Source organism: Mustela putorius, unplaced genomic scaffold (assembly GCF_011764305.1).
Source record: "Mustela putorius furo isolate JIRA1106 unplaced genomic scaffold, ASM1176430v1.1 tig00003845_pilon_pilon_pilon, whole genome shotgun sequence".
In the NCBI taxonomy this organism is placed as follows: domain Eukaryota; kingdom Metazoa; phylum Chordata; class Mammalia; order Carnivora; family Mustelidae; genus Mustela; species Mustela putorius.
The window spans coordinates 83,726,362-83,738,573 of NW_025421998.1; the positions used below are offsets into that span (position 1 = coordinate 83,726,362).

At 40.6% G+C, this 12,212-nt stretch overlaps 1 protein-coding gene across 3 annotated transcripts in view; it reads right to left on the reverse strand.

Annotated features, from left to right (window-relative positions):
- Positions 1 to 102: 102 nt before the first annotated feature.
- Positions 103 to 12,212, reverse strand: part of TNPO3 (transportin 3) — an 87,288-nt gene continuing 75,178 nt past the window's right edge. For 2 of the 3 annotated variants that reach the window (XM_013050587.2, XM_013050588.2), the window contains 3 exons: positions 9,364 to 9,476; positions 1,988 to 2,079; positions 103 to 423 (listed from right to left, as the gene is read on the reverse strand). In XM_013050587.2, the coding sequence (XP_012906041.1) occupies positions 2,019 to 2,079; positions 9,364 to 9,476 (174 nt within the window). In that variant the 3' untranslated portion in view covers positions 103 to 423; positions 1,988 to 2,018. Of the gene's footprint in view, positions 424 to 1,987; positions 2,106 to 9,363; positions 9,477 to 12,212 lie in introns of all 3 variants that reach the window. The other variant, XR_006601399.1, reaches the window with a different exon arrangement.

The following is a 12,212-nucleotide window of genomic DNA, read 5'->3' on the forward strand; positions in this document are numbered from 1 at the left end:
TCACAAAAATTTGTACTTTTATTTCATGTGCACATGCGTGTTAGCATGTGTGGGTACGTGTGTGTGTGCGTGCGTGTCACTGCTACCAAGTGAACGTTTCAGTTATGTTTTTAGTTTAGTTTTCCTTTTTTTCCTTTTATTTCTTTAAAATTATTTTTCCTTTGAAACAAGTTCACCAGGAAACCAGCTCCCCTCCCACCACGTCGGACAGGCCGCAGCCATCTTTTTTTTAAACCGCGCTGATTTTCCCTCACACCCCCAAACAGGAACTCCTCAGGATGGCCTCGGAAGGCTAGAGTCTCTCCCTGTCTGGCGGGACGCCGTGGTGGCGGTGAAGGCCCCTCTGCCACAGTGGAGGTTTCTGATTGTGGGACACAGTCTGGTTTTTGTTTTCTTCCTGTCTTCTAATTAAAAAAGACATTCCTAACAAAAGAGAGAAGACAGTCAATAACTATGCTTCAGGAGATAGTAAATTTCAAAGTCAAGGTAGAAGTTTTCTTATTTGCTCAGGTACCTCATTCGGTCCTCTGCTGTAAGAACTCAGCAAAAAAAAAGTTGGAGTATTTACTTGTGAATCAAGAGCGCTACGGCTCTAATGATACTGCCTGCAGTCCTTCTCTGAGTGTGCTGAGGAAAGTAGGGTAATATGTTGGGGGTTAAGAGTATGCCAGTAGGTCTGGGCTGCCCACCCCAAACCAACCAGAAAATCTCCACTTCAGTCCGTTTAAATACTGTGGTTTCAGGCAAGTTTTCTGAAGGAAGACTTTGCCTATCATCTCAAGTTTAAAAATCACTGATTTAGTCTGTATGAAAGGGTACTACGTGAAAGTATGAAGTAGAGTAGTTAAAAGGACGGACTCTAGCACCAGAATACCTGTGTGTGAATTGTGGCCTATCAATTACTGACTGTACATCAAGCAAATCGTTTAACATCCTGGAACCTCTATTCCCCTACACCATGGAACTAATAATGGTAATAATGCAGAGAACCACCTGAGGATTATCTTAGTTAATACAGGCAAGTACTTAGAACAGTACCTGACACAGTTAGGGCTCCATAAATGTTAGCTATGAGTGTCCATAGCTGTCCACCAATAAGCCTGTGTGTACCAATGATACCTATTACCGATGCTGCAAAACTCAAGAATCCCAAATGGTATCACTACTCACTAAAGAAGAAAATTTAGAAATAATTTCTGGTGTGAGTGACACACTGCTGAAGAGGGGCCTTCATCCACTAACACATTAAATGACAGAAACTACCAGTGAGGAGCTACACTTTGAGAACTGCCTCGTGGGAGAATAAATTCCGCCCAAGACCTCTAAAGGGGGTGCAGGTGCTTAAGAAAGCTGCCTTTCTTCTCTCAGTCAAGAAACTGGCACCCACATCCTAATATCCAGTTCTTCCTGTCCTCAGCTAAGATTCCTGCTTTGCTGCAGAACCAGGAGTCAGGAAGCACATGGAAAAAAACTGGTGATCAGGAGCCTTTCCTCTACCTCCTGCCTTGGGCAGAACCTGGCATTTCAGTGCTCTGATAGTAAAAGTGTTCAGAATAATCATCTTTGCTCATTAAATCTGAAAGGTCAGTTTTAGAATACTGTCACTGTAATCATGGTCTGCTTTAGGTCAGCATTGTTTTCGCCAAAGTAGCCAGGTTAAAAAATACTTGTTTATTAATATTAACATACACACTTACCATCCTAAATGTAAGTAAGGGGATACAAGGAGGAATTTTTTTTTTTGAGATCTCCTACAATAACTTTTCTACGGGGGTGAAGATGGTATCCAGACGCAGCTAACAATCATCTGGCTGCCTGGGCCCAAGCAAACCAGGGTCTTGCATTTCTTAATCTGAACAGCACTGTTTAACTGTTAAGTCTTTCCCAAACCAGCTATAGTACAAGTCCCATGATGGGCATTAAAACCTATGTCATCCCCAAGCGCTCTGAACAGCCAGGGAAAAAGCCGGGAACTGTAACCACTCACCTGGGTGACAGGCACAGTGCAGGAGTGTAAGCTATCGAAACAACCTGGTGAAGTCTCTCAAGGCCCAGCAAACTTGTTTACATTCCTCAGCACTAGAAAAAAAAAGGTAGGTTGGCCCCTGATGAGAAAGATACAATATGGTGAAAACAACCACAACACTGAGATCCACTGAGAATTATCCTAGCTCTGCTTGAAGCTCTCTCCATTGTCTCGACTGTTTCTGATCTTTCTGTAACTAAAAGGCAAATATTAACTACTGCATGTGAGAATAATTATAAGCTGTATGGTCTCTAAAAAGTAGCTGTGGAGAAAAGCTGCTTGGTTTTGATTGAATCTTGGCTCTACCACTCTTGGGCAAGTTACCAACCTGCTTTTGTTGCTGCATCTGTTTACCTACCTTACAGTGTTTAGAAGATTAAGTCAGTTCAACACTTCATTGGGAGTCCCTGACACAAACACAAGAAAGCCAGAAGGCCCAAATAAAAAAAGCAAGCATATTCTACCTAAGGCTGATAACTTTAACTCTATGAGCTGAGCTAACTTAGGTACCCTGGTTCCTCATTCTCTTCCAAAGGCAGATTTTGTTGACCACGCCCATTTCGGCAACTAAGTCTCTATCTGTCATCCATATTCTCGTTGGAAAGGCTGCTCAGGGTTTCCTCCTGTGGGAGGTGAATGGAGAGGAGGGAGGAAAGGGTTAAGGCATGTAGAAGGAGGAAGCTGGACTTGGTCCTCAGGCAAGCACCGAAATGGGATTTAAATAGCCCAATATTCACCTGACCCTATTTTCTCAAAAGCCTCCTTTGTCTGAAACTGTCCCCGAGAAGCCAGCTGATGCCCACTTCGTTCTTTTGTGTCAGTCTTCAGAGCAGGTTTTGGTAACTGAACATGAAGCTAAGCTAAAAACAGAAGAGGAAGAACTTCCGAATATGCCCATTCTTCTGTGGTCCTCTCTCTGGCTCAGAAAAATTCAGGGACCACAGCCCATTACCTAAGATTCAATGTTAGAAGAAAGAGCTTTCTCCTTCTCATAACGTTAAACACCAGGGGAGGGAACTGCCAACACTGGTTCCACAGAAAAGTAGGTGAAAAGAGAGCTCTCTCCATAGTGCCTACGTCTAGATTTCCCTACCTATTACAAGGTCTGGAAAAATCATTAAGAACCTTGAATCAGACCCCAGGATTTGATTCAACAGAGAATCCCAGAAACTTTCTCCAGTCTCTCTCCATCCTAAAAATGTAATAAAAATGATAAAGTCTCCTGGTTTTATTGAAATTCTGCCACTTCTGAATTTAACGTGCATCAATACAACCAATACCCTCCCTCAGTCTATTTCCAAATCAATACTGACAATTAAGGAGGCAGTCGAGGAGGCGAGCACAGATCACTCATGCTTCCAATGTCACAAAGGAAGAAGATACATTATCCAAGAGAAGCCACCATGTGACATGTTATCATAAGGAACTACAACAGTAAGAAATAGTTAAACGTGAGGTAACAGTGAAGACTTAACTCCATTCTTCACCTCTCTTGTGACACAGGAGAAAAAGTGCCGAAATCAGAATGCAGGTAGAGAGAACTGTGTGAGCCAGGGTGAAAGAGCGGTAGGCTGGTATCCTGAGTCAGCTCAGCTCTCTTCCAGTCCTGTCAGCAACTACTCTGGCGTCCAGAGCCTCAGCCAAATGTTTAATGTGTCCTTTACTAGGCCCAAAGAAGTGGATTTAAAAAAACCCAAAAACCAAACAACTATTTTCTGTTTTCCGCCTCAGTCCTTCTGGCATTTATTTCCCATTTCATCTCACTGCATTCGCTGGGGCGCATGGGTGGCTCAGTTGGTTGGGCGTCTCTGCCTTCACCTCAGGTCATGATTCCAGAGTCCTGGGATGGAGCCCCTCATCGGGATCCCTGTTTCTCCCTCTCTCCCCTGCTCACACTCTATCTCTTGCAATCTCTCTCACTCTCAAATAAATAAAATCTTAAAAAAAAAAAAAAAAGTTCTAAAAAAAAGAAAAAGAAAATGGCCACTATTTTTCTAGATTCTATTTTCTGGCTTCTATTTCCCCAACCCCGATCCTTTTGCCATATTTCTGAATACATTTATGGTGACCATCTCAAGCTCCATAATCCTAATGGTGTGCTGAGAAATACAGCCCTTCTCACCTAATGTTCATGGATATTGCAGAGTAACTGAGCTCTAACTAACGACATGAGCAAGAAGACACCCCAACCTGGCTTCTAACTCTAGAGTCAATGCTTCCTTTATTCAACGTCTTCTGACCTTGAGATTCTCATGCTGGTGTTAAGAATCCAAGAATAAATATCAACACAGAGAAATGGGAAATGATGGCAGGATTTCTTCTAGTCATAATCAGTAGTGTTTGGAGAGGAAGAATGATGTTTCAGAATGAAAAACCTCAGCTTTCTTCAAGTTGACCAATGAAAAATGTTAGGGAATTAATTACCAGCACCATTTGAAAAACAGGCTTGGACTTGCTGAAATGAAACTGAACCAGTTTGCCCTCCCTGTTAGAATGGCAAACAAAGCAGCACGTTGAGACAGGAATTACAGGACCTTACAACCAAAAGGGAGACTGAGTCATGCATGGAACAGAAGGTTCAAGAGCAAAACTCGTACTAGAGAAAGAGAATTACTACAAGGAGGTGAGCAATCTCAAAGCTTTTCTCTAGTACCTCGACATTACCTCTTCTGTTCATTTCCCAGCACCATGTCATCACAGCATACTATAGGAGGAGCTGCAAAACTTGTTCCACAGTGGGAGATCAAGTAGGCCAGGTTGCCGGTGCACCTTATTTCCCAACATCACAGGGCAAAGATCACAGGAATTTTTTTTGTAACCTTGCGCTATTGGGTTCCTTTCTGTGCCACTTAATTTTCCTTAAATGGGGGAATATCCATGACTTTTCATACTTATTCTACAGTTCTACCCATCATAGACTAGTTCAGATAAGGGAATACAGGTTTGGTGGATACTTATTCTAGAATGTGTGGGTGGTTGCCTTAGAGCTGGCAGGAGACATGCTCCAGCTAGCTCTGCAAATGCATTAACAACATTCCAGCAGGTTCTTTTCCAAGGAGAAAGTTAACATTCACTGATCACCTACTACATACCAAATCTTTAGATTTCCACTTGATATCTCATAATAACCCCTTATGAGTAAGAGAGGTAGTACTAACCCTATTTTACAGATGAATAGGCCAAGGTTCAGCAAGTAGCAAGATTTATGCCAATATCCCTAACGCTAACCCTAGTTCTTTGAGGGTTCTCTCCAGGCTTCCATTTGCTTTAAGGAAATTACAGCCAATATGATCCTGACCAATACTAGATGGAAAAGAATAGAACAGAAGCAGAAAGATGCTACTACACTCTTTTCCCTGAGACTGCTTAGAGATAGAATACTACTACTGGAAAGATTCACCATAAAAAAAAAGTAAAATAATTTTGTAAAGTCATCCCACTCTATATACACCTACCTAGAGAAGGGGAAATTCCCTTCTAGCAAAATATATCATGAAAGTAGTCACATGCCATTTTTTTGGTCATGCATGTCACTTGATCTATGGCCAAAAATCAGTTGCTTCTGGGACATGAAGTTAAGCCACTTTTAGTAAGCTACAAAATAACAGCACTCATAGGTTTGGAATTTTAACAAATTTTTTAGCAAAATTATTGAAGAGACTCTGGGAGATGAGAAAATAAGCCATTCTGGAAAGTAAGATTAAGAAATTAAGTCTCAGAAAAGACGATCAGTTATTGAACCACCACCTACAATCTGTCCCCCCCACTTTTGCCCGTTTACTTTTTTTTTTTTTTTTAAGATTTTATTTATTTATTTGACAGAGAGAGATCACAAGTAAGCAGAGAGGCAGGCAGAGAGAGAGAGAGAGAGAGGGAAGCAGGCTCCCTGCCGAGCAGAGAGCCCGATGCGGGACTCGATCCCAGGACCCTGAGATCATGACCTGAGCCGAAGGCAGCGGTTTAATCCACTGAGCCACCCAGGCGCCCCTGCCTGTTTACTTTTTAAAAGATTTTATTTATTTGAGAGAGAGGGCATATGCGAGAGAGAAAAAGAGAAAGAGCACACACGTGCACAACCAGGGGGAGGGGCCGAGGACAAGGGACAAGCAGTCTCCCCACTGAGCATGAAGCTGAGGAGACTGGGAGATCATGACCTGAGCTGAAGTCAGATGCTTAATGGACTGAGCCACTCAGGCGTCTCTCTCCTCTTTTTAAAAACTAGGTCTGGTTTTAATTATAAATGTATACCACATGCTTAGGAAAAAAAAGGAAACTATTATAGAAAGTTATGAAATAAAAACTGAAAGTCCCATCCTGGTCCCAGTTGTCTTCAGAAATTTACTATGCATATATATAACAAATATAATAAAACAGCTTTTAAAAGTGCAAGCTTGGGACGCCTGGGTGGCTCAGTTGGTTAAGCTGCTGCCTTCGGCTCAGGTCATGATCCCAGCGTCCTGGGATCGAGTCCCACATCGGGCTCCTTGCTTGGCAGGGAGCCTGCTTCTCCCTCTGCCTCTGCCTGCCACTCTGTCTGCCTGTGCTTGCTCTCGCTTCTCTATGACAAATAAATAAAATAATAAATAAATAAATAAATAAAAGTGCAAGCTGGTTCATTTACAACAGCATCAAAAAGAATGTAACACTGAAAGAAATTAAAGACACCAAAAAAAAAAAAAAAAACCCAAAGACCTCTCCTGTTCATGGACTGGAAGACTTAATTTTGTTAGGACATCAATACTACTCAATAGATTCAATGTAACTGCTATCAAAAATCCTGACCTTTTTTGTGAAAATAGGAAAATATATCCTAAAATTCATATGGAATCTCAAAAGACCCCAAATATTCCAAATAATCTTAAACAAGGAACAAAGCTGGGGGTCTCACATTTCCCAATTTCAAAATTATTACAAAGCCATGGTAATCAAAACAATATGGTACTGACATAAAGACAGACATGGAGATCAGTGGAATAGAGCAAAAGGCCCCAAAAATCAATCCCTCACATATATGGTAAAATGATTTTTTTTTTTTTAAGATTTTATTTATTTGACAGAGAGAGGTCACAAGTAAGCAGAGAGGCAGGCAGAGCAAGAGGGGGAAGCAGGCTCCCCGCTGAGCAGAGAGCCCGATGTGGGCCTCGATCGCAGGACCCCGAGATCATGACCTGAGCCAAAGGCAGAGGCCTAACCCACTGAGCCACCCAGGGGTCCAGTAAAATGATTTTTTTTTTTAAAGATTTTATTTATTTGTCAGAGAGAGAGCGGGAGAGAGAGCAAGCACAGACAGACAGAATGACAGGCAGAGGCAGAGGGAGAAGCAGGCTCCCTGCCGAGCAAGGAGCCCGATGTGGGACTTGATCCCAGGATACAGGGATCATGACTTAGCAGAAGGCAGCTGCTTAACCAACTGAGCCACCCAGGCATCCCCCAGTAAAATGATTTTTAGTAAGGGTGCCAAGACCACTCAGTGGGGAAAAGAACACTACTGGAAATTCTTTTCAATCCAAAGGAACTGAAAACAAGGTCTTTTTTTTTAAAAGTGGGGAGGGGCAGAGAGGAGAGAATCTTAAGGAGGCTCCATGCCCAGCAGAGCCAGCCCAACGCCGGGCTTGATCTCACAACCCTGAGATCATGACCTGAGTAGAAATCAAACGTTGGGACACCTGACTGAGCCACATAGGCACCCTGAATGCAGGGTCCTGAAGAGATATTTGTATACCCATGTTCACAGCACAGCATTACTTACAACAGTCAAGAGGTAGAAGCAATCCAAATGTCCACCAATGGATGAATGAATAAATATAATGTGGTACATACATAAAGTGGAATGTTATTCAGCCTTAAAAAGGAAAGAAATTCTGAACACACGCTACAGCACAGATGAACCTTGAGAACATTCAGAGAGTCACAAAAGGATAAACACCGTATGACTTCACTCATAAACAGAAAGTAGAGTATGACTGCTGGGGAATGGGAGTTGCTGTTTTATGGGTATAGTTTCAGTTTTATAAGATGAAAAAAATTCTGGAAATTGCACAACAGTGTGAATATACTTAACACTACTGAACAGTATACTTGAGAACAGTTAAAATGATAAATTCTATGTGTATTTTATCACAGTAAGAAAGTTAAAAAAAATTATCAGGACAAGTTGGGTTATATGATACTGTTATTTTTTCCATTTATAATATACCTTACATATATTTCTGTATCATGACACTTAATATTCTTGCTCCTTCTCTTCCAGTGCCTACTCATTTAGTTATACTCTGTTAATTATTTAACCATTTTCTATTAATGAGCAATTAGAGTATTTCCAGTGTTTTTCACTATTACCAAACCTTACTCAACATTCATTCTTGGACCTGAAAGTCATTCCACTACTATATGAATATAAGCCAATGCCTAAAATTTAGGCAAAATTCTAGGGATTCTAGATATATATAAAGGTATATGAGAGGGCAAGGTAGCAAACAGTTACAAAACACACTTTAACTTACTACCATTAACACTTAATAGCCATAAAAATCTCATAACCTTTGAGTAAGTGATTGTATTTTAAGGAAAACAGTCAAAAGAAGGAAAAGGCTAGAGTTTTAATATTACCCATAATACTAAAAAAATAACTGAAATGTCTACTAATAGAGGCACTGTATGGAAATTAAGCAACACCTTTTTGGTTATAAAGCAGTAATTAGGAAGACTATGTAGCTACACTTAAAATGGTAACTATGTTCACAATAAAAAATATACTAATGTATACTTAACATTTTAACTAAGCTGTGAACAAGCAGCTCATGGACTCAATGCATCTCAGAGAGATACTCTGTTTGGCCTGCATGAAATTAAACTTCAGTATCTTCAGGCACAGTGAAAATTTTCCAATTCACTGCAGTTTACATCATGTATGTTTTACAACTAATGCTTCACCTACTCACATCTGCGTTCCTGACCTCTGAATACAGAAGAGAACAGAAGACTTCAGAAAGATAAAGACAGATCCTGTGAAGAGTAGCAGGCTGATGAATGCCTTTTTCTTCTGGAAGAAATAATGCTTCCACTTACCCATTAAGACCTTATACCAGTTAATAAATTTGCACAGTAAAACTGATGTACACCTATACAGCATGGTGGTATTTCCCCTCAGATTGGTTTCTAATGTCAAGTTATGCAATTCAGTGCTAAACAGACAAACTGTGAATTAATGAAGGCACCCAAGAAACATACTCCTGGGTAAATTTGGTATTAGAAACGAAGATATATTTTTTCTGCACACCCATTTCTGTTTATATTAAAAAAAAGCAACAAAACCAGAAAAGTCCCCCATCACTCACCTAGTGACTTGTTTGTGGAAATCTGTAAGTTGTTTGTGTGTCACTGTGACTGCTCCCACGGTTGTCTCCTTTGGCAAACCTTTCAAGGAGTTCTCTAACCATCGACAGAAAGTCTGTGCAGAGAAACAGTAAGAGTTTTGAGAGAAGGCAGGACTTACTCAACTGGACCCTACAAGTAATAACAAAACCTACAGGCTTTTCTTAGCACCATCAGCTCTTCCAGATTTGGAAGTAAGTAAAGGAATTAACAAAATTCTATCTTTAGGCCTTCCAACCCTCTGGGGTTTGGAACAGTCTACAAAGGTAAACCTAGACTTCCCATCAAAGGTGTGGCAGGCATCATTTCAGCAAGCCCTTCTCTACCTTAGAAGTGAAGTCTCTTCTGGATGAGACTATTGCTCTGTTTCTGTCATTAAACTTCTGTAATACTTCAAAAATTAAACAGCTGCCAGAAAACTCTATAGAGTGTACAGATCAAAGGCAACCTAGAGCAAAAGTTCAGTACCACAAAGAGTAAGAACAAAAAGTATAGTTAAGTAAACTTGTCAAAGAATATATATAAAAATATATAGTATGAATTGAGGATCAAAAGGATTTTAAGGTCAACTCTCAGTAGAATATTCATATGCAGTCAGCTCCTTTGTGATGCCTGCCTGTTCTCTGGGTCAGAAAATTTTGTTGCTCACTCTGGTTTGCTATTTAATAAAATACTATTGGGGCACCTGGGTGGCTCAGTGGGTTCAGCTACTGCCTTTGGCTGGGGTCATGATCTCACGGTCCTGGGATCAAGCCCCGAATTGGGCTCTCTGCTCACTGTTTCTCTTTCTCATGCTCCCTCTGTGCTCTTCCACTCGCTCTCAAAAAAATAAATTTTAAAAATCTCTTTTAAAAAATAAATAAAAGAATACTATTGGGGTGCCTGGATGGCTCAGTGGGTTGAGCATCCCACTCTTGGTTTCGGTTCAGGTCATGATCTGATGGGTTGTGGGATCCAATGCTCAACAGGGTGTCTGCTTGGGATTCTCTTTTTCTCCCTCTGCCCCTCCCCCGACTTGCATACTCTCTCTCTCTCAAATAAATCCTTTCAAAAAATGTTGTAAAAGAATATTATTTACATCTAGGGGCGCCTGGGTGGCTCAGTGGGTTAAGCCTCTACCTTTGGCTCAGGTCATGATCCCAGGGGCCTGGGATCGAGTCCTGCATAGGGCTCTCTGCTCAGCAGGGAGCCTGCTTCTCCTCATCTCTCTCTCTGTCTGTCTCTCTGCCTATTTGTGATCTCTCTCTCTGTCAAATAAATAAATAAAATCTTTAAAAAAAAAAAAGAATATTATTTACATCTAAGCATAGTCTCTTTATGGCTTTTAAATGCACAAAAACTGTCTATCCCTCCCCTCCCCACTCCTTCCTCTTCAAACTAAAAATCAAATCTAGAGACTTCCTCTGGCTTATTTTCAGTTGAACCCTTCCTTCTTTGAGCTAGCTCTAATTTTCCATGCCTTTCTTAAGTAGGGTGTACACTTTGGTTGTAGTTTTCAGCAATAAAATAACCTTTACAACTAAATTGTTTTACATTATATATTCCATTATGTTAATTTATAGTAACAAACTGGAGCAAAAGTAAATATTACATTATAAATGCTTAAGAAGTACTGCATAATTCTCCAAATGTTGCCCCCCAAGGAAGCTAACACTCTACTAAGACAAACAAGGAGGAGCAAGAGATTCAGGAAGAACCCTTACTTGATACAAGTTTTGGCATCCAAAATAGCCTGTGAGTTAACTACAATGTAGCCCCAAACAAGAACATTAAGAAATGAAACTAAAAAGCAAAATTAATCAGCTAGCACACAAAGGAATCTCAGAAATCTGGTTGAAAACATGAATAAATTTGCCACAGATGGGTATCCAACAAAGAAGTAAAGGTTTATTTATTTATTTATTTTTAAGATTTTATTTATTTGACAGATCACAAGTAGGCAGAGAGGCAGGCAGAGAGAGAAGGAAGCAGGCTCCCCGCTGAGCAGAGAGCCTGATGCAGGGCTCGATCCCAGGTCCCTGGGATCATGACCCGAGCCGAAGGCAGAGGCTTTAATCCACTGAGCCACCCAGGCGCCCCAGAAGTAAGGGTTTAAATAGATATTTGAGTCATGTGACAAAGCTGATATGCCATCTTCTATTGAAAAAATCCCTGTGTTCACTTTTGAAAATGGCATGATTAAGAAAGTGCTCAAGAATGCAAATTTTCTTTTAGCCTTCTATCCCTAGAATTTCAATCAGTTTACAGGGTATGGACAACCCGTATTTATTTAAAAGTTCCTCTACAAAAATTCAGTTGTAAGCTGATGTTCATAGAAAACAATCACTTTACACTGCTTGACACCCATTCTGTGGGTATCTATCTATATCATAAACACTTAGAAGCCCATGGATACCTGGTTTCTGTTCCTGCCTCAACTTGCTGTTCTAATTTTCTTCCTCTGTTACCACTTAACCTTATGTTTACCACTTAATAAAAATTAAGAATATTTTTATTTTTTTAAAGTTTTTTTGTTTTAATCCACTTATTTGAGACAGAGAGGAAGAAAACAAGCGGGAGGAAGGTCAGAGGGAGAGAGAGATGCAGACACCCCCTGCTGAGCAGGAAGCTCCACATGGGACTCGATCCCAGTACCCCGAGGATCATAACCTGAGCCAAAGGTAGCTGCTTAACCGACTGAAGTCACCCAGGTGCACCAAGAATGTTTTATAAAGTTAAATTTACATAAGTTTTCTGCCACCTGGGAACCAAATATGCTTGTAAAAAAGTAACAGTACAGATATTTTATTTCTCAGGTAAAGGACCTTTTTTT